This window comes from Struthio camelus, chromosome 1 (genome assembly GCF_040807025.1).
Source record: "Struthio camelus isolate bStrCam1 chromosome 1, bStrCam1.hap1, whole genome shotgun sequence".
NCBI lineage: Eukaryota > Metazoa > Chordata > Aves > Struthioniformes > Struthionidae > Struthio > Struthio camelus.
In genome coordinates, this window is record NC_090942.1 from 158,466,386 (window position 1) to 158,486,025 (window position 19,640).

The 19,640-nt window shown below is 41.2% G+C and overlaps 1 protein-coding gene across 7 annotated transcripts in view; it reads left to right on the forward strand.

The window, feature by feature from the left end:
- Positions 1 to 19,640, forward strand: part of CARS2 (cysteinyl-tRNA synthetase 2, mitochondrial) — a 43,656-nt gene that overhangs the window by 16,400 nt on the left and 7,616 nt on the right. For 4 of the 7 annotated variants that reach the window (XM_068927406.1, XM_068927378.1, XM_009666398.2 and 1 more), the window contains 6 exons: positions 640 to 773; positions 6,932 to 6,999; positions 9,931 to 9,997; positions 14,935 to 15,073; positions 17,098 to 17,221; positions 19,302 to 19,400. In XM_068927406.1, coding sequence (XP_068783507.1) covers positions 640 to 773; positions 6,932 to 6,999; positions 9,931 to 9,997; positions 14,935 to 15,073; positions 17,098 to 17,221; positions 19,302 to 19,400 — 631 coding nt within the window. The remainder of the gene's footprint in view (positions 1 to 639; positions 774 to 6,931; positions 7,000 to 9,930; positions 9,998 to 14,934; positions 15,074 to 17,097; positions 17,222 to 19,301; positions 19,401 to 19,640) is intronic. The other 3 variants (XM_009666407.2, XM_068927391.1, XM_068927395.1) reach the window with 2 other exon arrangements.

Sequence of the window (19,640 nt, forward strand, 5' to 3'; positions counted from 1 at the left end):
ACATGTATAACCCAGACTGCTACCGAATCAGAGGTTTGTATTTTCAACGGGTCACTCGTGGAAATTCAGCTACGTGTGGAAGTCTGGTTTCTCCTTTCGTTTGTGGCTTTACGCTGTTGTGACTTCAGTGGACTTGATTCTTCAGTCTCATTAGCATAAGCCCAAAATTAGACACTTCATTTTGATATTGTAGCAGTATAGGACTAAGCATTTTCTATCGTGACTGTGTAGGGTATTGTCTGAATTCTTACAGAAGTGGAACAAGATAGAGAGTAACGATACCAAGTTTAAAGAAACGTATCTCACTTTGGAGTTGCTTGATTTTCAGATGAAGGTCACTGTCTGATATTAATTCAGTAACTAAACAAGAAAGGAAATGTTCTGCTTGCAGTTCTTGTATCTAAGTTAGAAAAATAATTGTTCCTAGTAAAGAAAATTGATTAATTGCAGGCAGCTGTGGCCTTACATGGAAGCTTTGCTGCCATTTTGGTGATGAGACCTGTTTAAAGTCTTGTTCTGATACTATAACAATTAAACGATGTATTTATATTTATGTTGTTTCATCTTACTCTTTTACACCTTTCTCTTAGAAAAAACTTTTGTAGTGTTCTACTACTGATCAGGAAAATATTGTTACAGTGCAGTGTTTGGAAAGCATCTGGACATCCATACTGGTGGAATAGATCTAGCATTTCCTCATCATGAAAATGAAATTGCACAGTGTGAGGTGTATCATCAATGTGAGCAATGGGGAAATTATTTTTTGCATTCTGGTAAGTAAAAATATTAGTCACCTGAGAGCCGTGCACAAAATCAAGGGGTGTTTTTTAGGTTTGGCATTTGTATGCTGTGAAATGTGGAGGAAACATTACAAGCAGATACTCTACTACAATGACCGAGTTCCTGTTCTCACTATGTAAGTGAAGAAAGGTAAACGAGAGTGAATCCTGAAACAGTAGAATGGATGCCTAGTATTAATAGAGCATTGGGGAAATCTCTGACAGTGCTGTGTGCGTTCCCCGTGTGTAATGTTTAATCCTAACTAAAGACATGGAAATGAGGATTCTTCATGTAGAATCTCATTTGCCCTTACATTTGCGTTTCCTCAAATTTGAGGGTACTTTTTGTATGGTAGTGTTTCTTTTTAATTTTATTTCGGCTGTAATAGTCTTGCAGGAAGAGGGTAAAAATAATTGATCTTTTCTATGTGTGCTTATGTCATCCTCCTAAAAGCAGAAGTTCTTATTGTCTTGGAAGTACAAAATCTGAAGGCGAGTGAGTGGAAGGGACAGGTAGTTTACTGTAATATTTTTAAAACATCAAAACTAGAATAAACTGCTATTGTACTCCATCACCTCTCAGTACCAGCTGCTGGTGGGCTTAAAAGTTTTTTGTAGAATGCCGAGTAAAATGGTCTATGTTTGTAATTGCAGTGAAAGGCTTTTAATCACGATAAGAAAAGACATTTGTGTTCTTGGAAAATAAGAATCGGGAGAATGCTAAGGTGTGCAAACTGCTGAACCAACAAAGTTCACAAAGCTGTGATCCTCCAGAAAAACATCTCAGCTGAGGGTCCCTTAACCACACTAGTGCTCTGACAAGCTTCTTCACTAGCCAAGCTGCAGAGGAGTCTGAAAAGTTAGTGTCAGAGAATGCATAAAATCAAAATTGCTTGGGTAAACGTTAAGTAGTGCCCAAGAATTGCATGGTGTAGATGCACAATGAAACTTCCTTTGAAACTCGCCTGGAGCAGAAGAGTGTGCGAGACAGTGAGGTTATAACTGGACTGTCCATTCTGCTATCAAAAGCATGGCTAGCATGTATCTTGCCTATTTCCTGCAGAGTGAGACAGTTAGAGCAGGTAGAAGTATACATTCCAATGAGCCTGTGATGATCTACATCAACTGAAAGTGTACTCCTCCAGCAGGTAAATGCCATGGAAAGAAAGGAACTCAGCTACCTGTTTGTGGCTTGATAGAGAGAAGCCAAGACCTGGGAGAAAAATAAAAATAAAAATAAAAATAAAAGGCACAGCAGGCAAGGTACTGTACAGTAGAGCTTCAGTGCCTCTTCTTTCATACAGAGGTGAGGGGTGAGTGTCTTTGCGATAATATAGGCTGTAGATGTCACACACCTCCTCTCTCCCCCCGTCAGCAACTCCTCTGACTATGCCTGACTGGACTATCCTGAAGAGTCTTTGACTCATTCAGTCTTCACCGTTACAATATTGCTTGGGATTATGTAAACCTGTCCTTGCTACCTTGCACAATAGTGCTTCAATGAACTTTGCGCCATATCATGCTTTGCACTACATCATTGTGTACTAGCTATGGTACTGTCGATGGGAACCTTGAAATTTGTACTTCTTATTGCAGTCGTTGTTCTGGATGATCGCTAAGGAAACAAAGTTGATAAATTCTGATTCAGTTCTGCAGTCTCTCTTCTTGCTGAACAAAATATTGCCCCAAATATTTTAGTGGGCTCATTGAGCTACTTATCTGAGTAACAGCTGCAGAATTAAGCCTGTGGTCCGCTACAGGAATTGCTCGGGCTTTATTTTTAAAATGTATTTGCAGTGTATGAAATGAATGCTGAATCCTAGTTCCATTTCCCAGTGTAGAGCCTGTTATAAATCAATAGAGATTGTCCAGAGGCTGATGCATCCTCCAGGGTGTGCTTTACTCCTGAAGTGCTGGGGAATTCTGTGCACTCCCCACTGAGATTCACTGTTTTTTTAATGGTGGGCTCTGGCTGGCAGTATCCACTGCGTCTCAGTTTTAAAGATTTGGAATCAAAACTAGAGGTGAAATGTTATTTGAAAATAAATAAATAAAGAGGACTCATGAGTGTTTTTTCTCAAACCAGAAGGAACTTGATCTCAAGAGGAACTTAAATGCTGAGGGTTCTCTAGAAGCTGATGGGTTACATTCCTTAAGTCAGGAAATTTTGCTGGAGGACAATAATGTGAATTATTCAGGGCAAATGATTCAGCTTTGAAAACAATTTATTCTGGTAACAGACTTTGGAATTTTAGCAGGCTCAGAATTGGAGGAGCGATCCCCATTAGGGGAAGAAAATCCCTGCACTGGGGATAAATCTTTTTATAAGGACTTTATTTTTAGACTACTTGTACTCTGGGAAGAGCGCCAAGCCAAAGTTATGAAAATCCTTGTATTTTGTAATTCTTCAATGAAACCATTCATTGCAAGCAATGAAACCCTTCGAGAGAGGAATACTTCAAATTCAGACGTTACCGATAACCTTTTTAGCAAAACGTGGTCAAATTGTTTTAAATTTGACTGCCTAAAGTTAAGTTAATCAATATTGAGGCACGTTTGCAAAAGAAAAAAATTCGTAACCAGGCTATTCCCCTTCACCAAAGAAGTTTGTGTGGGTTTCACTCAAGTCGTAAGAGCTGCAAATACCCAATATCTCTGACAGTCTGAGTGTTCTTATGCAGAACCCTATGTTCAGCCACACAGTAGTGAAAATGGCCTCATCTGTTAACAGTCAGGACAAGCATGGTGAAAATGGGATTTTATTTTGATGGTAGACTTCTGCTGTAGCTGGTTTTGGATCTGCAGATCTCTGATTCTCTCCTACCCTTGATACAGTGTATTGTGTAAACTTAAATTTTCAGATGGTCAAGCATAGGACTGATGGTAGCTTTCTCATGGAGAGTTCCTGCTGATTCAAGTCATTGTCAGAAAGAGCTGACAAGTGAAACCAGATACTTTTCACGTACTGTTCACCAGGGCTGAGCATGTTGCTTTTGTATCCAGAAGAGGAGGATGGGAGTTTCACCTGCTCATGGAAGCTAGAGATTTCCAGACAAAGCTGTGAAGAAATGCTGTGCAGAGAGTAACAAAATTCAGACAGCTGACTGGGCTGCTAAAGAAGTTAAGTTAAACCTCTGCCACTGTCTGTGAAAACAAAACCATAATTGCACGTTGGATGTTGGCCCTTTGGAGCACTCTGAAACATCAGATAGGCATCAGATATTGCTGGATTGCAAAGTCTGAATGCATACAGGGTGCTGATATGGTACTTAACAGTAAGAAAAGTTCACACTCAGATCATCTGAGTATGTTTAAGTGCTGGATTCTGCAATTAGCTGAATACCTGAAAATTATGTTTAGTTGTGGGTGCTTGGTAACTTACAGGGTTACTCTTTTAATAGAAGAAGCCAATTAAGGCTTTAAAGTGCATTTCTGAAATGGTGCTGAGTACTCTTACTGGCTGTGTGTTCAGCATCGCTCCTGTTCTGTGAGTAATTGGTGCTTCCTATCAGCAGTGGTGGTGTGGCTAGGACCGACAGGGCACAGGCATGTCTCAGCTCCGGGTGCTCACCTCTGGTGTTGCTCTGACAAAACATTCAGTCCTAAAGCTGAGCTCTGCAGACTCTCCCAAACGTGATAGAGGTGGTTACTTCCTTTTTCCTGTACTGCAGCGCCATAAACGTTGAGTATGCAGCTGCTGAAAGCTCTAGCAACGTTCAGAGATTACATTAAAAATAAACTAGTCAAAATTAGGCATCCTAGCCACGTCCCTCCCTCCCCCTTCCTTGTCTCAGCCTCCCAAGTGCTGGTCAATGAGTGGCCTTTGGTAGGTAATTAGTTCAGCCCATAGCAGACGAAGGCGAGGGGTAGGCTTCTCCAAATATCTTATCTCCTCGCTAACTCTTCTTCTTTAAACAGCATCGCAGCAGTGAACAGACCAAAAATGAATTCCTTTCTTCAAGCAGAACTTGGTGATTCTTCAGCATAATTGAGCTGTGAAGTTAGCCCTGCTAGGAGCAGAGGGTTTGGTCGGATGACCTAAAACTCCAGCTAAACTCTTCCTGTGATTCTGTGCTTTCTGTCTACCTGGTCACCCTACCAAGATAGCAGGAAAGGAACCAGTTCTGACGCAGGACCTGAACAGACCCTGTTCAGAGCAATGCCTGTGTGAAGGTGCTGTGTTGCGAGCAGAGATCGCGTATAACTAATTGTGCCATGCAGGCATAGTCGTTGCTGCCTAGGGCGAGGCAGACGTGGGAAGGGACAGTGCAACAGCTAGTACAGAATCACAGAATGAATGAGGTTGGAAGGGACCTCTGGAGATCATCTAATCCAGTTCCCCTGCTCAAGCAGGGTCTTCTAGAGCACACTGCACAGAATCGCATCCAGGCGGGTTTGGAATATCTCCAGGGAAGGAGACTCCACTACTCTCTGGGCAACCTGTGCCAGTGCTCTGTCTGAACCCTCACACTAAAGCTTATCGTCCTGTTCAGATGGAACTTCCTGTGTTTCAGTTTGTGCCCGTTGCCTCTTGTCCTGTCACTTGGCACCACGGAGAAGAGGCTGGCCTCATCCTCTTGACACTCCCCCTTCAGATACTTGTACACGTTGATGAGATCCCCTCTCAATCTTCTCTTCTCCAGGCTGAACAGGCCCAGCTCTTGCAGTCTTTCTTCAGAGGAGAGATGCTCCAGCCCTCTCATCATCTTGGTAGCCCTCCGCTGGACTCTCTCCAGTAGTGCCATGTCTCTCTTGTCCTGGGGAGCCCAGAACTGGGCACAGTACTCCAGGTGGGGCCTCCCCAGGGCTGAGTAGAGGGGCAGGATCACCTCCCTCGACCTGCTGGCAACACTCTGCCTCATGCACCCCAGGATACCATTGGCCTTGGCCCCAAGGGCACACTGCTGGCTCATGTTTAACTTGTTGTCCACCAGGACTCCCAGGTCCTTCTCGGCAGAGCTGCTTTCCAGCAGGTCAACCCGCAGCCTGTCCTGCTGCATGGGGTTATTCCTCCCCAGGTGCAGGACCTTGCACTTGCCTTTGTGGAACTTCAGGAGGTTCCTCTCCGCCCAGCTCTCCAGTCTCTCCATTACAGTGCTCTAGAGATATCAGACGGTGAATGCTGTGACTAATGGCCGTGTGTGTTCAGCATGGCACAGTTTAGATGACTGGAGTTGTGCAGGCGGACGTGGCGTAGGAGGGAGGAGGTCTGGAAGGCTGCCTTTTGTTGCTTGGACACTCCCCACTGCTATTACTAGCTCCACTTTGAGTGAAGAAGCTCCCAGATAGCATATATGACTTTATTTCCCGAATATGGTACTCTTACTCTTAGTTCTCCTCACTGACTCACGTGACTTAAAGCTCCTGCCAGATTTTTCAGCATGAATATTAAGAAGAAATACAGCATTCTTTTTTGGAAGATCCCTTCTGAGAAGCTACTTGAAAAACCTGTCAGTTTTATTTCAAAAACTTCGACTTACTTTACAGTGTCTTTTAAAATAGAGCTTCAGAAAACCTCGGTTCTTCCTTATCCTGTCTAATCCATTCTGGTAACCTACCATTTCTTAATTTTTGGTAGATCAAGTTTTAGAATAAGGAATGCACAGAGCGTTCATTTTACATGCGGTGTTTGGAAACAATACAGAACAAATCTTTGGAATAAAAAAAATAGTGTAACAACTGCCAACAAGTAGATCACCTTTAAAAAAATACAGAGAATTGTTTGGTTTGCAAGAATATTGTTCTGTGAGTCACTGGAAGATGTTTAAAGGCGTTAAAACGTTTCTGGAAAGTCAAGAGAGACAGGTAAGATCTGTGAAGACTGAAAAGTGTTTGCTTGCTTGTAGTTTATTTTATCACTGCTTCTGAACAGGGATATTATTTGTTTTTTCCTTATTAATGTCTATTTTTTCATATTTCTTTTGAATAATGTTTTCTTATGTTTTAAAATGCACCCAGCCACAGTTGAGGATGGAGAGGTGTGTAGGATTGTCGGCAAAGTTGTGGAAAAATATTACATGTTGCATTGATATGGTTGGCACACATCTGTCTCAGGATGTGCTGCCTCCAGTGTCTCGGTGCAGAGTTCTTTCTCATTCACTACCAATTCAGAAGCACGCTAATTTATCCTTTTTTTTTTTTTTTTGTTCTAGGGCATTTGCATGTTAAAGGAAGTCAAGAAAAAATGTCCAAATCATTAAAAAACTACATAACAATTAAGGTAATCTATTATTGTGGATTGAAGAAATGTACGTTTTTAATAGATAAATGTTAATCATAGCCTTCTTTTGTGAAAACAGTTGAGCATATGCTTACACTGCAGTGAAAGAACTGCATAAGTAGAGTAAGAGTGTTTTTCTGGTGCTGACGTACTTGTTAGTCTGCATTTGAATATAGGAAACTTGCTCTGACTCAGACGTTGTTTGTAACTTTGGAGTTGAGAAGAAAAGGATGTAGTTTGGTTCTGTTCGTAAAAACTGAGAGTCTTCGTGAACTGCCTGTAGTTCTCAGTTCTAACTGAGCTGAGAAGAGTTTGCAGAAGAAGCGTTTGTGCCTGATGTCAGGTGTATTTATTACATAATGCATTTATTACATAAATGGGTTCTCTTCTGTATGCTCTTAATGTTCTTACGTACTTTTGTGACTGCTTACAAAAGAGTAGATGTTTTTCCTTGTCCTGCTTTAGGCTAGATGGGACATAGTCTCAGCATTTTGTCTGGTACTTACCAGGTATCCTGCAAGTGCCCCATTGTACTAGTCTCTTGTATTTTCCTTTATTCTTTACTGTCACCTTCTTGCTGATGCATGCCGAGCATTGTCTTTTAGTGTCAACAGGTGGCATGGATGTGTCCTGTTTACTATGTCAAAGAGAAGGAAGCTTTTACCAGAAACAGGTTTCTAAGTTCACTGAAGCAGGGACTTCTGGTATTTCCTTTTTTTTTCCCCTAAAGGCTCATGAAGAGGTTGAAGCAAAGTTTTTGAAGTAGCACAGAGCAGAGTTTCTCTGTCATCATATTCCTGATTCAGCTGTAGTTAACACTAACTCGGCTCCGCTGATGGCTGACACCTATTGTTAGAAGTGGGTAATTTTCTTCCTGTAGGCACAGCTTAAGAGGCTGTTGGAGCACATATGTTCCCCTTTGCCCTCTTGGAAGACTAATTGACATCTTTTAAAAACAGAGTTCTGTTTGAGCCGCTTTGTTCTTAATTCTGCTGATGTTGTCTGTGTACAGTTAAGCCTTGTCTCCCCTGGGAAAATTACCTGTCACTCACAATTTTGACAGAAATTTCCTGAGTCTGAGCAGATGTTGTAGACAGAGTAGAGAAATGACCATTAATGCAACACGTGCAATTAAAAAAAAAAAAAAAGTTGAAACATTCCACTCCATTTTTCTAGTGGGATTTCTTTGTATTGAGAAAAACAGTGTGTGCGAGGAAAACAAAAATTTCTTTGTAGCAAGTAGTGATATGCTTAACAAAAAATTTCAGGACCAGAACTCTTCCCTTGTGGGTCTCTTCTTTTAATTTCTGTGTTTAGACACGGTTAACAAGGATTAATCCTTTCCTGTAAGTAATTTTCAGTCCAGTGAACCACATTTCTTCCTGTATAGTCTTTCTGCATCTTGAACGTTAAGCCCCATGTGGAACTTTTTACATGTGCTCTGAAAAATTCAAGGCCTAGATGGTACCTAGGGCCTTTCTTTTGTCCCCTGTGGCAGCAAAGCGCTGAATGCATTCCAAGTAGTCAGTGAGGCATAGTTTTTCTTTCCTGCAGCCATGCTGGATGCTCTTAATCCAGCAGTGCTATTTTCCTGCCCCCTATTTTCCCTCTCTGGTTTTTTTAAATAGCTATTAAATCTGACCCCCAAAATCAAGTGTGTGGGTATAATGCACAGCCAAGCATCCTACTTTGAAAGAGTTAAGAGACTTACTTTCTCTGTTCTTCCCAAAGTACAAAAGTGATTTTCCAGTTTGGATTATCCCTTCCCAAATTCAAAGTTTGCCTCAATAGAATTTATTTCCTTACTTTATTCATATTGTTCACCCTCTGTATGCTAACATAAAGCCTCCAGGCACATTGAGTACATTCACTTACACAGAGTTTATGGAAAAGTCTGTTTACTTTCGCAGTCTGTTTCTTGATTTAGCTTGTCTTGATTGCCTCAGTTATTTCTGTTTTCATTTGGGACATTGCACACTGCCATACGTTTTACTACCTTCATTCAGTGTTCAGGCGATTTAAATTTTGTAGCTGAAGCTAAATTTTGAGATGTGCATCCTTAAGTTCATGATAGTTTCCATATTTTTCTTTCTGGTACTGACTTTTCCTTATGCCTTTCTATTTCAGTGGAACTTTTTAAAATCAGAGAATTGATGATAGTAAGTTTGTAGCTATTACTATTACCAATTTACTATTTAAAAAAAAACAAGGAATGAAGTGGTCACACTTAATTTGCGTTGTCCAGCCTTCTTGCTGAAAGTGGAGTTGTCAAGTGATTGGATGTTTTAAAATGTGCCTCCCAAGCTTTTAACTACTTCAAGTAAATGAAATTATTTGTAGCAATAGTAAAATGTTTTTTAAAGCTAGCTGAATATTAAGATGAAATTACTAAGCTTTCGTAACTTACGTAGGTAAATTCAAGCAATATAGGAAAAAAGGTTTTTTCCATTCACTCCATGCGTTCCTTCATTTTCTAGTCCTACACAAAAAATGATACTCTTACTTTCTTGGAAGAAGTTTAATACTTTTTTTTTTTCCATAAAATTTGCAAAACTTGGGAGTTGCCCTTCCCTGCAAGACTGTATCCCAATCTTAGTCCAGTAATTTAGGTTTATTTTTACCAATAGTCTTATTCAGGGTACGCTTGATCATAATTGCAAAGTATTTTCCTGCATCTTGCATTTGTGATTGACATTATTTGTATCTTGTATGTGTGTATATTTATATATAAATGTTTATATGGAATTAGCTTTTATTCAGTTTAGACTTTAAAGCTTTAAGCCTATCTCAAACTACAAATATGGGATATTTATAGTTAAAGTTAGTTGATCTGAAATAGTCCATGGAACTAATGAAAGAGGGGAGAACAACTCAATAAAAAGTTGTTATTAGGTATAATGCTAAAGTTATCTTTTTGTTGATGGAGTTTAGGATTTTCTTCAGAAATTTTCATCCGATGAATTCAGGATGTTTTGTTTGCGCAGCAGATACAGCTCAGGTAAGAAAAAAAGAGAGTTCTTTGTTAAGATACGCATGCCTTTTCACACACACTTGCCAAGTGCTGAGGGTCCAGGGGTGCAGTGAAGTGGGTTTCTTCCTTGCAATGCCTTAAAGTTTCCATTTTGTAAGTGGAAAGATTCACTGTGCTCTGTAGGGTGGCTCTCAGGCTGTCATTTAGGAAGGTGTCTTTACTGAGGACAGTACTTAAGCATGTGTCTAAATACCTTCCTGAATTTCAGTTAATTGCAGCTCTCAATTAATTACACTTTCAATTAATGAATTACCTCCATCTCTGATTTGCATCTGTTGTAGTCAGTTACATTTCAGTCATGATCAACTGTACGTGGAGAGAGATCTCGGTAGAGCTTCACCTTATATTCCTGTAGGGTATGACAAGGGCTTCCTAATAATTTTTTATTTCCCTGCTGTTGTATGATTTGCCCCGTGGAGTTACTCAGCGTTCAAGGAGTTCTGTGGCACAGTGAAGTTCGCTTACATGAACACTTGATAAACTAATGATCATCTTAAGTTGGCAAAAACTACTGGCAGGCAGAGGTGTGGGGGAATTTGGTTAGCTTCTCTGTCTACGCTGGACTGCTTCCAACATGCAAATGCTACTTTTAACCAAAAGATATTTTTATACAGATAGCATTTTTATCAGCTATTGGTACTTGCCAGAAGAGGATGGCAGTTTCGTAACTGTTGTCGGATCATCTGGTTTGTTGACGCTCTTAGTATTGTAATGAGATGCTGGAGCACGCTGAAACACCTGCTGTGTTATTTAAGCAGGCCTCTAGACACCTCAAATAAAGCACCTCTAGCAGCAAGACTGGGAGAAGTGCTGTGGTCACGGTTCTGTCACTTTGCCAATATCTGTCGGTATGTGACATGCTGTGAATCTTTGTGGATGTGCAGTTCTCAGACTGGGAGAACTTGCTTGTTAATACCTCGAGCTGCTTGCAGGAACTACCTGTGTGATCTTCCTGGTGGATCCTCACTCTTAGAAGGCAGATGAAGGCGTTAGGAATGCTGTGTATTTCTGAAATATTTCAAAGAATGAGACAGCAAGAGACTGCTGATTCTTGGTTGCCAACCTCCACCATCCAAAGGGAAGGGCAAATTTTGGAGGGAGACTTGCTGCCAAATAAGTCCGCATTTGGGGTCGGAGAGGGGAGGCAGGTAGCGGAGAGTGCTGCTGCTATGGGGTGAGGCAGCAAGGATGGTGGTATGCCTGACTGTTTCCTCAGGGCCTCTGTCAGAGGACAAAATAAATTGTGAACACGTAAATGGCTCTCTGACTGCAGCTGGAGGCACTTGGGAGTCTTGAGCAAATGAGTTTTTAAAACAAAAAGAAGAAAAAAGGATAAGACCTACAACACTATCATATATGTTTGTTCTGTAAACAAAAGCTGAACGGCTAGAAATTTCTAAGACTGCCCCTGGGGCAAGGAATGGTATTGACAGCTCTGCAACCGCGAGCTGCCTGCACACCCTTTACTGCTGCTTGTGAACTAGCCACATTTGAGCCAATTTAAGACGGACATGACAATTTTTTGCTTTACTTACAGGTTAGATATCTTCCCGCGCTTCTTGAAGCAGAACAGAGCGCTACTTGTGCAAATACAGGTGGCTTTGATAAAAGGAAACTGGTGTTATATCAGAATATGCTACCAGTGAGCCACAGAGCAGATTCAAATTGCTTGAAGGCCTGCTGTGCTTGCCACATTATGAGGCAGGATGCAGTGCCAAAAACAAGGCTATTGTCAGATAAACAGCTGAAGTCAGTCCCCTCTCTTGAGTCAGGTATTTACTATGCGATGTGTCAGTGTGTGTTCATGCTATCCGTTTAGTTTGGTTGAAAGATGAAGTTTAAGTGCGTTCCTCTTTGTCTCGCTTTCTGCTTCCTGAGTACGTTTATTTGAACTGAATACCTGAGCACCTTCTGTTTGTTCCTAGTTATGTGATAACTTGGATCACAGACAAAGCATCTGATTATAAAATCTGTTGGCTGTGCAAGTAACGTTACTGCTGATCATGAGATTTTGCTGATGCACCTCTTTCTCAGAATGGATTGATCTCACTCATCCTCTGAGGAGCAAGCCAAAGGAGAGAAAAGCTCTGCTCTCCTGTCTTTCACGGTGTGTCCTTGCAGGGGGATCGCTTCACTCAGTCGCCTTCTCTGTCTGCTCAGAGCATGTGAAAAACAGCCAGAGGGAAGGAGGAAGAGGGCCTGCTGTGTTATCCAGTGATGAATGGGCTTTTATGTGTGTGCTTCTTTGACAAGCTTGGTTACTCCCTGCCTTCCTAGAGCTCTGGGCACAGAGGCTGGAGCTCAGTGTCATTGGACCCAGTTTGGTGGGGAAGAATTGGTCTGGACTAATCTGAGTGCTGGGAGCAGCGATGGTGCTCCGGGCCTTTTGCTTCCACTGCAGCTGATATGTGTAGCCATCCCCCTCTTGACCTAGATCATCACAGTTTGGTGCACTTGAGGCTGTTGGGAAAAGGTGTTTCCTAAGTGTATCAGGCAGCAACGAGAGGATGGTACCCCACCATTAGCATACACTGCTGCCAGTGCCTGGAGTGCTGCTGCTGGGTGCAGTTTAAAGTGATAGATGCTGTCTCCGAAGCTCTATGGGACCCAGTTACGGGCCGCTGCTTTTCTTCTTGCATGCCATCAGAGGTGGCTTGGCTTTTGCTGTTACCTGGAGGTGCTGTAAACCTGCTGTAGACATTGGGTTTCTGTCCTGAAAACACTGCTCATCTCTGGAAATAGGTTCAGTGAATTTGTGATTTTAAATGAACTATAACATTTTGTTTGTTCTGGTCTTTAATTGCTAGTAGGTCCTAATAAATGTTCTGTTATTTTGAGATTTGATCATGTAACATTGATGCATTCGGCAGTAAAAGAGGGAAAGATTAGGGGGTGCAATGAGAATTTCTAGAACTAGGCTTATTTGTGCTGAACTGTGCATTTGCAGTAACTGTAAATGGTAGTTTAGAAGAATGCCATAAATCAGAGAAGAAGAATGGCTTTAACCAAAGTGGGCTTCATCAGAAAAAACTTTCATCAGGTATTCCTCTTGGAGTTCCTGTAACTAACCGGAGTGATCAGTTTAGTAATCGTAGTGGATATAAATGATCTCTTTCAATATCTTATTTTTAAAAGTCAGTACATCAGTCTTTTTAAAAGTTTAGTAAGGCTTAATTTTAAAACAGATGTTATTGAGACAGTAATGCAGATTTTTAATGGCACACAGTGGAAAATCTGACAAATACAGTGTCAGATTTGTGCCTTAGTTATGCTGGGGTAAATCCTATGGAAAGTCTATTTAAATAGGCTTTGGAATTTGCTGATGGAACTGAGATCACGTCTCACATCTGGCTGCTGCTGCTCCCTAAATTCTGTCCGCTCGCTCAGTCTTCTCTAAAGGCTATGTGACTGTATAGTGTTGGGTAATTGTGCAAAACAGTCAGCTATGTGTGCAGGGCCAGAACTGAGATGGCTATGGAAACTATAGGTCATGCTGAGTGCTGATGAGATTAGGAATACAGTGTGATCTGTACTTTGGATGTATGTTAGTGCAGCGATCAGACATAAAATAGTGAAGTGGCATTACACTGGCTGTGTTTACTCCAATGTGATGTTGTAAGAAGGAATACATTTAAACTTGGACCTGTCCTTGGTGAACCCAACTTCTACCAAAGTCAGGTGAGCTGTTTTGTGTGAGGTCTGAGTTATGCTCTCTTGATGGTCCTTTATAGGGAACTTTTCTATTGGTAAAGTAATGCGCAATTTCCTATTTGTGAAGACAGCTCTCAGGAAAAGTGCCGGTGGACTAGTCCAGAACTTGCACTTTTAAGGGCATAGGCAAAATGAGAGGAACCCTGCTTAATACTGAATCAGCAGAAGTAAATATTGGTAGTTCCCCAAGCTTAATTGAGTAATAAAGCTAGAATCTCTTTGAATACGGTAGCAGCGTCCATAATATAGGTATGGATGCATATTGATGTTAGCAGAGGGAGGCTAGTGTAGTCTTTATAGTTGGTGGGGAAGAAGCACCCTAGGGTTAGGGTATAGCATATCTCAATGTAATCTAGCGCTCTACTTAGGATAAGGTGAATCGTTTCACGTATACAATTTTCTCTTTCTTTCCACTGACTATAAAGAGAGCCCAGATCAGCTGGGCTGAGAGGTAGCTTTGTAAGTTGTGTGATGAGTCCTATTCCAGGTACACACTTACAAGTTTACGCAATTTGTATTTTCTTTAGAAGTTGCCTTAGAAAGTTAATATGGCAGTTGAGCCATGATATTGTGAACGTATGGTATACCAAGTGCAGTATCTTAGCTGCGAAATTTAGGTGCATCTGCATTTTAGATGCTGCAGAAGCAGTCCTTTAACAACGAATGCCTGTGTTCCTTACAGAGTCAGTGTCAAGGGTTAGGTGTCTTTGGAAGTCTCCAAAGACAGGTCATGTGTACCTAAATTAGAATAGGAATGAAATTAAGGGGAAGATCAAAGGTGTATCTTCCATGCTTAAATCTGAGGGGATGATTAGAAATATGTCCAATCCAAGTACTTGTACTTTGGAGTAATAACTAGGCAGAAAGATGCAATACTGAAAAAAACTTTTAAATCACCCACCTGTGGCTTCAGTAAGCTTCCAAACAGTCTTTGAATCAATCTAATTGCTTTTCAGTAGGTTATACTTGGTCATATTTAATGATTGTCTTTTATATTCATTCCATTCACCTGGAGTTCTTAGTTGAATATGCAAGTAACTTTATTATTTATCACAGCAAACTTTTCTCAAAGAACCATATCCTGGAATGGTTATTTCTTAGAATATTGTTCCCATGTACGACAGATAGAGTCCGTCTGTGTCACTCACGGTGCTCTGTGTTGTAATGCCTGAATACAGTTTTTATTTTCTTAGCAGTAGAATTTAGTGACGAGACCATGAATGATGCAAAGCACCTTCTTCAGACAATCTCCTCTTTTATTAAAGATGCAAATGCTTATATAAAAGGACAGCTGGTATGTGACCCTGTTAGGGAAGACGTACTGTGGGAAAGGTAAGTGCATTTCTTATATCTTAAAGGCTGTGATTACATGAGCAGTAATTTGCAAATTGCTGACTGGCTCAGAGGGCTGAAGTTCATAGTGAACTGCGTACTGTTTAAGAAGCAGAGCAAGAAGAGGGACTGAGAAGCCGTGTTCCCTGCCACCCAGCACCAACGGTTGCTTTCTTTACTTTTTCTAACCAGCTGCTTTTCCTTAGTCAGTTACAGTTTGTTCATAGTATCCTTAAATTACATGTTGCTTATCTAGCGTGCCAGCCATAACTTAAGCATCTTTGTACCTCTTGACTGATGTAAAGGGAAAAGCTATGACAGATTTTGTAAAGTGACTCATGACATACATAGAACTGTATATGAGTAACTGAAAAGGAAAGAGAACAACTGGAAAGTAGTATCTGTCAAGCATGTTAAAGTGTAATCAGTCTGGCTGGCATTCTGGCATGGAGCAGAGGTCAGAGGAGGTTGCTAAGAAACTGGTCAAGACAGAGGTGCTGTAGGGAAAGATGAAATTATAGTTGACTGGACCCTTGCAATGACAAGGAGAGTCCTTTTTGGAGTCCTTTACACAAATCAGATGTTTTCCAAAATAGAGAGATGTGGATTGTATTGGGTGCAAAGCTGAGAAGGTGAGCATAGTGCTCTGGAATTAAGGTAGCAGAGGGGTTGAATGCTCTGAAGTGACATACAAGCAGCTCTGTGGTACACTGTTAGAGGGGGAATGATCTGTGCTGTAGAAGTGAGAGAGAGCTTCGTTGTGGTGCATGCATGTCTTTCAGCAAAGAGCTTGCAGCTGCACCGACGACGGCTTGTAAGGGGCAGTGGGACATGTTACAAGGGAGGGCAGGTGAGTTAACTGGTTAGGATATTTGGCAAGAGCAAGTTTTCAGCAGGAGGCTGCAGGCAACTTGCTGGGGAGAGGAAGGGCACACAAATGTTACAGGATATAGGGTAGATGAGGAGGCTGAAACAGATTGTCAGCGGAGGACTTATGGGAGAGCAAAGCTTTTGTATTACTAAATGTAAAAACAGCTAAGGTGAAACAGATCTCTTAATTTGGAAAGTGATAGATATTCAAGATAGAAGGGGAAACTCACAGAGGAGAGCTTGGGTTGGGAAGGATTAGGATAGCAGCCATCTGTATCTGAGATGACGCTGTCATTCGGGGCAAAAACAAGAAAAGAGGCAAAACAGGGTTAAGGAGAGCCCCAGAGGTCCTAGGATAGTTTGAGGTTCCCCAGCTAACTGTGGTCTGTGGGCTCTATTGTGAAGCAGCATCCTCGAGTCAGTGGCTATAAACACTCAGTTCATCTAGCCGCCAGCAATTGTTTGCAGTTTGCCATTTATTCCTTCCACTTTCCCTTCCACTTTCCACTTTTCAAAGCAACTGCAGTGGTAATATTCGTTCCGTGACAACGAATCCAAGTTGCCACTGGCTTTTGGCTGTCTTACACAAATGTTTCCACCAGAGCTTTCTATCTCAGCCAAGCAGGGTGAAGTCACAATGCTGGAATTCGGCTAGGCTAGGAAATGAGAAAGCAGGGCATACTTCTGAGCTGGATTCTTCCAATAGGTCATGCAGTGCTGCAGCGAGACTTCTAGCTGACCCCGATTCAGCTCTCCTAGCAAGCATTAAAGCAGCCTGTGTAAGGCAGCTTTGGAAGACAAACACACCGTTAGTGTGAAAATGGGCTGCTGGAAAAAAGAACTTAGTAAAATTGTTAACGTGCTTAGTTAAAACGATTAAGGCAAACATTACTCTCCCATTGTTGGTTTCTGTGATTAATGATGTATTTATTGAACGGATGTGCCACTGCAGATTTTGACAGGCCTGAGTTTCTCTCCTTGCAACTGAAAAATGTATTCTCTTCTGATCAGTGTAGCATCTCTCATCATGGAACAGCTAAGAATGAAATGACAGTGTCCTTTAGATGACTCCCTCTGGCTGAATAGTTGATGAATTCAGCATACTGCTGGCATCTTGTTTGTCTTATCTTAAACGTTACCTTTTCTTCTTGAAGGCTAGCCAGCACAAAAGTAAATGTGAAGGCTGCATTTGCAGATGACTTTGACACCTCCAGGGCTGTTGCGGCAATTATGGACCTCATTCACCATGGCAACAGACAGCTTAAGGCTGTTACTAAGGTAACCCATTAGGATACAGAGATCAGAAAATGACAGCTGTCCACTGTCCTACTGTTAAATGCAGACAGATTAGTTTACTGTTCACATAGGAAACTGGCAGAAACAAAGCTCCATAAATTGTTGACCTTAATGGTACCCATTTGTCCTGACTGTGTCACAGGAATAGTATACTACTATTGTCTTATGCTTCGTGGTGTTCAAAGTATGTTTCTTTCCTGCTGCCGTATATTATTCATACTTAAGGTTTTTGAAAGGCCTGAAGCCATTGCAACATGCTGCTAATTTTAATGCTGATTTTATGTTCTTACTGCACTTCCATGCTTAATATTCATGTATAGAAATCAACTTAATTAGGGAAATGGATGGCTGTTTGGGGAGGGGGAAGGGGGTTGGTAGTTGATGGCAGTTGCAGGTGTGTGGAATAGTCATGGTGATGAATTCAGCTTTGAGGAGTGAGTGACTTCTGCTATTGGCAGATTATAACTGTGGCCTCAGCATGCCTGAATGAGTCCCCATCTTCAGATAACTTTTGGTAAATTGAGGCTCTGTTAAGATCCCTTGATGCTGACACAAAAGAATCACCTGGTCAGGACACGATCTGAGCAATGAACACAGTTTAAAGAACTTCTAATTCTGCTTTTGCCTTTTTGGCTCAGGGTAAATTGAGCCAAAATTGAGCCTTTTTGAGCTCAGGGTAATAGCCTTGTTGCTGTGCTCCTTAATTGCTGGTTTTAGGATGTCTACCACTTCTGTGTCAAAAGAAAGAAACTGAGTATATAGTAATAACTGATTTTAAGATAGTATTTGCCCATTGGCTTAAAAATCCTGCCTCCTACTGGCCACGTTTTGGCACTAGTTTTAAATTCTATCTGAAGCCTAACGAGCAACTTTCCCTTTTCTCTAAAAAATGATTCTCTGACCAGTTTGCAGTAGGGAACTGTAATAGCATCACCACTTAAATAAACATATCCTCATTTTGGTAATTGTTTTTACTTATTTTCTTTGAATTCACTCGGTCAGTCTTTCGATTTAGATTTGGATGTAGTATTTGAAGAGCAGTTGACTCAGAGTTGGATCTCTCCTGGCTGTGATGGAGCTTTTTTGTGCGCGGTCCAGCTTTCTGAGTTTTACTTCTTACTGAATGTACTTGTACTTTTTCTGTTTAAGAACTGTTTGAGTAAATTCATGTAAACACAACACATTCCTCTCTTTAATCTTCCCATAATTCTTTTCTTAATTTGTACGTTCCTGTTTCTTTTCCTCAATAGTTCACTTCAGTTACTTGCAGTTCAGGTCCTTTGCAAATGTTAGTGTCTGTGGCTCATCCCAGGCCCTAATGGAGATATAAGATAAAATCCAGTACCGGCTCCTAGTTTGGTTGTGTGTCATTATTCCCCTCCGCCCCCACCCTGGCATTGGTCCCTTAAATCTCTTCCCAGAGTCTGTTATTTGATCTTGATTCTTCTTTTTTGGGGGAGTAAATATGGAGGAAAGAAATAAGCATGTGTGGTCTATAAAAATGCTGTTCATCTGCTGCTGGTGATGGCTGGTGCTGCCAGGACATGGCCAAACAGCATAAGCTATATCAATGCAATCCTTGCATTGTTTAAATAAATAAGACACTGAAAAGTTTTTTTTTTTTTGGTTGATTGTTTTTTTTTATTTGTTTGTTTGTTTTATCATTTATTATACAGATGTCCTTAAAGCTGTGATTTTGTTCCTTTATTTTGTTTCTATACACACAGCCCTTTCATACACAGGAGTGCTATTTTTAGGTCTAATTTACTGTGGACATGTAATGCATTGTAGTTTCACGCATCTCTTCTCCTCGCTGTGCATGCTGGTAATAAGCTCTTCCTCTCCCCCTTTTGCTTCAGTCTTTTTGCCGAGTGTTGTGAGGGGAATCACTGAAAGGTGCTTTTATGTCTGTGTAAAAATTCCCACCTGGGCAGGTTTTACTGGTAGGAGGAGATCTGTGTAATTGGTAGTAGTTTTCACTTGTGGACTAGCCTGTAGATAGCTGCTGAGTTCTGCAGTATTTTTTAACTGGACAATCTCTTTTTGAATGTTTTTTAAACAGGAAGCTGGATCTCCTAGAAGCTCTGTTGTGTATGGAAGCATGATTTCGTACGTAGAGGGCTTTTTTAATGCCCTTGGAATGTCCCTTGGAGAAAAACAGGTACGAAACATCTCTTCTATGTATGCTATGGTGTAGTCACAGCACCAGCATTATGTTTTATAGAACACTTTCTGAAAGTGTTAGATATAAGAGAGTTATTTATGATTTTAGTAAATCTTTCTGCATCACCTGCAGTTTCTGCTGTGGTGTCTTAGGAGAGCATTTGAGCAGGTAGAACAGGACGAAGCAAAACGTGGGCCCATTTAGTTTAGATAGTCCTCTGCGACTTGCTGCAGCAAT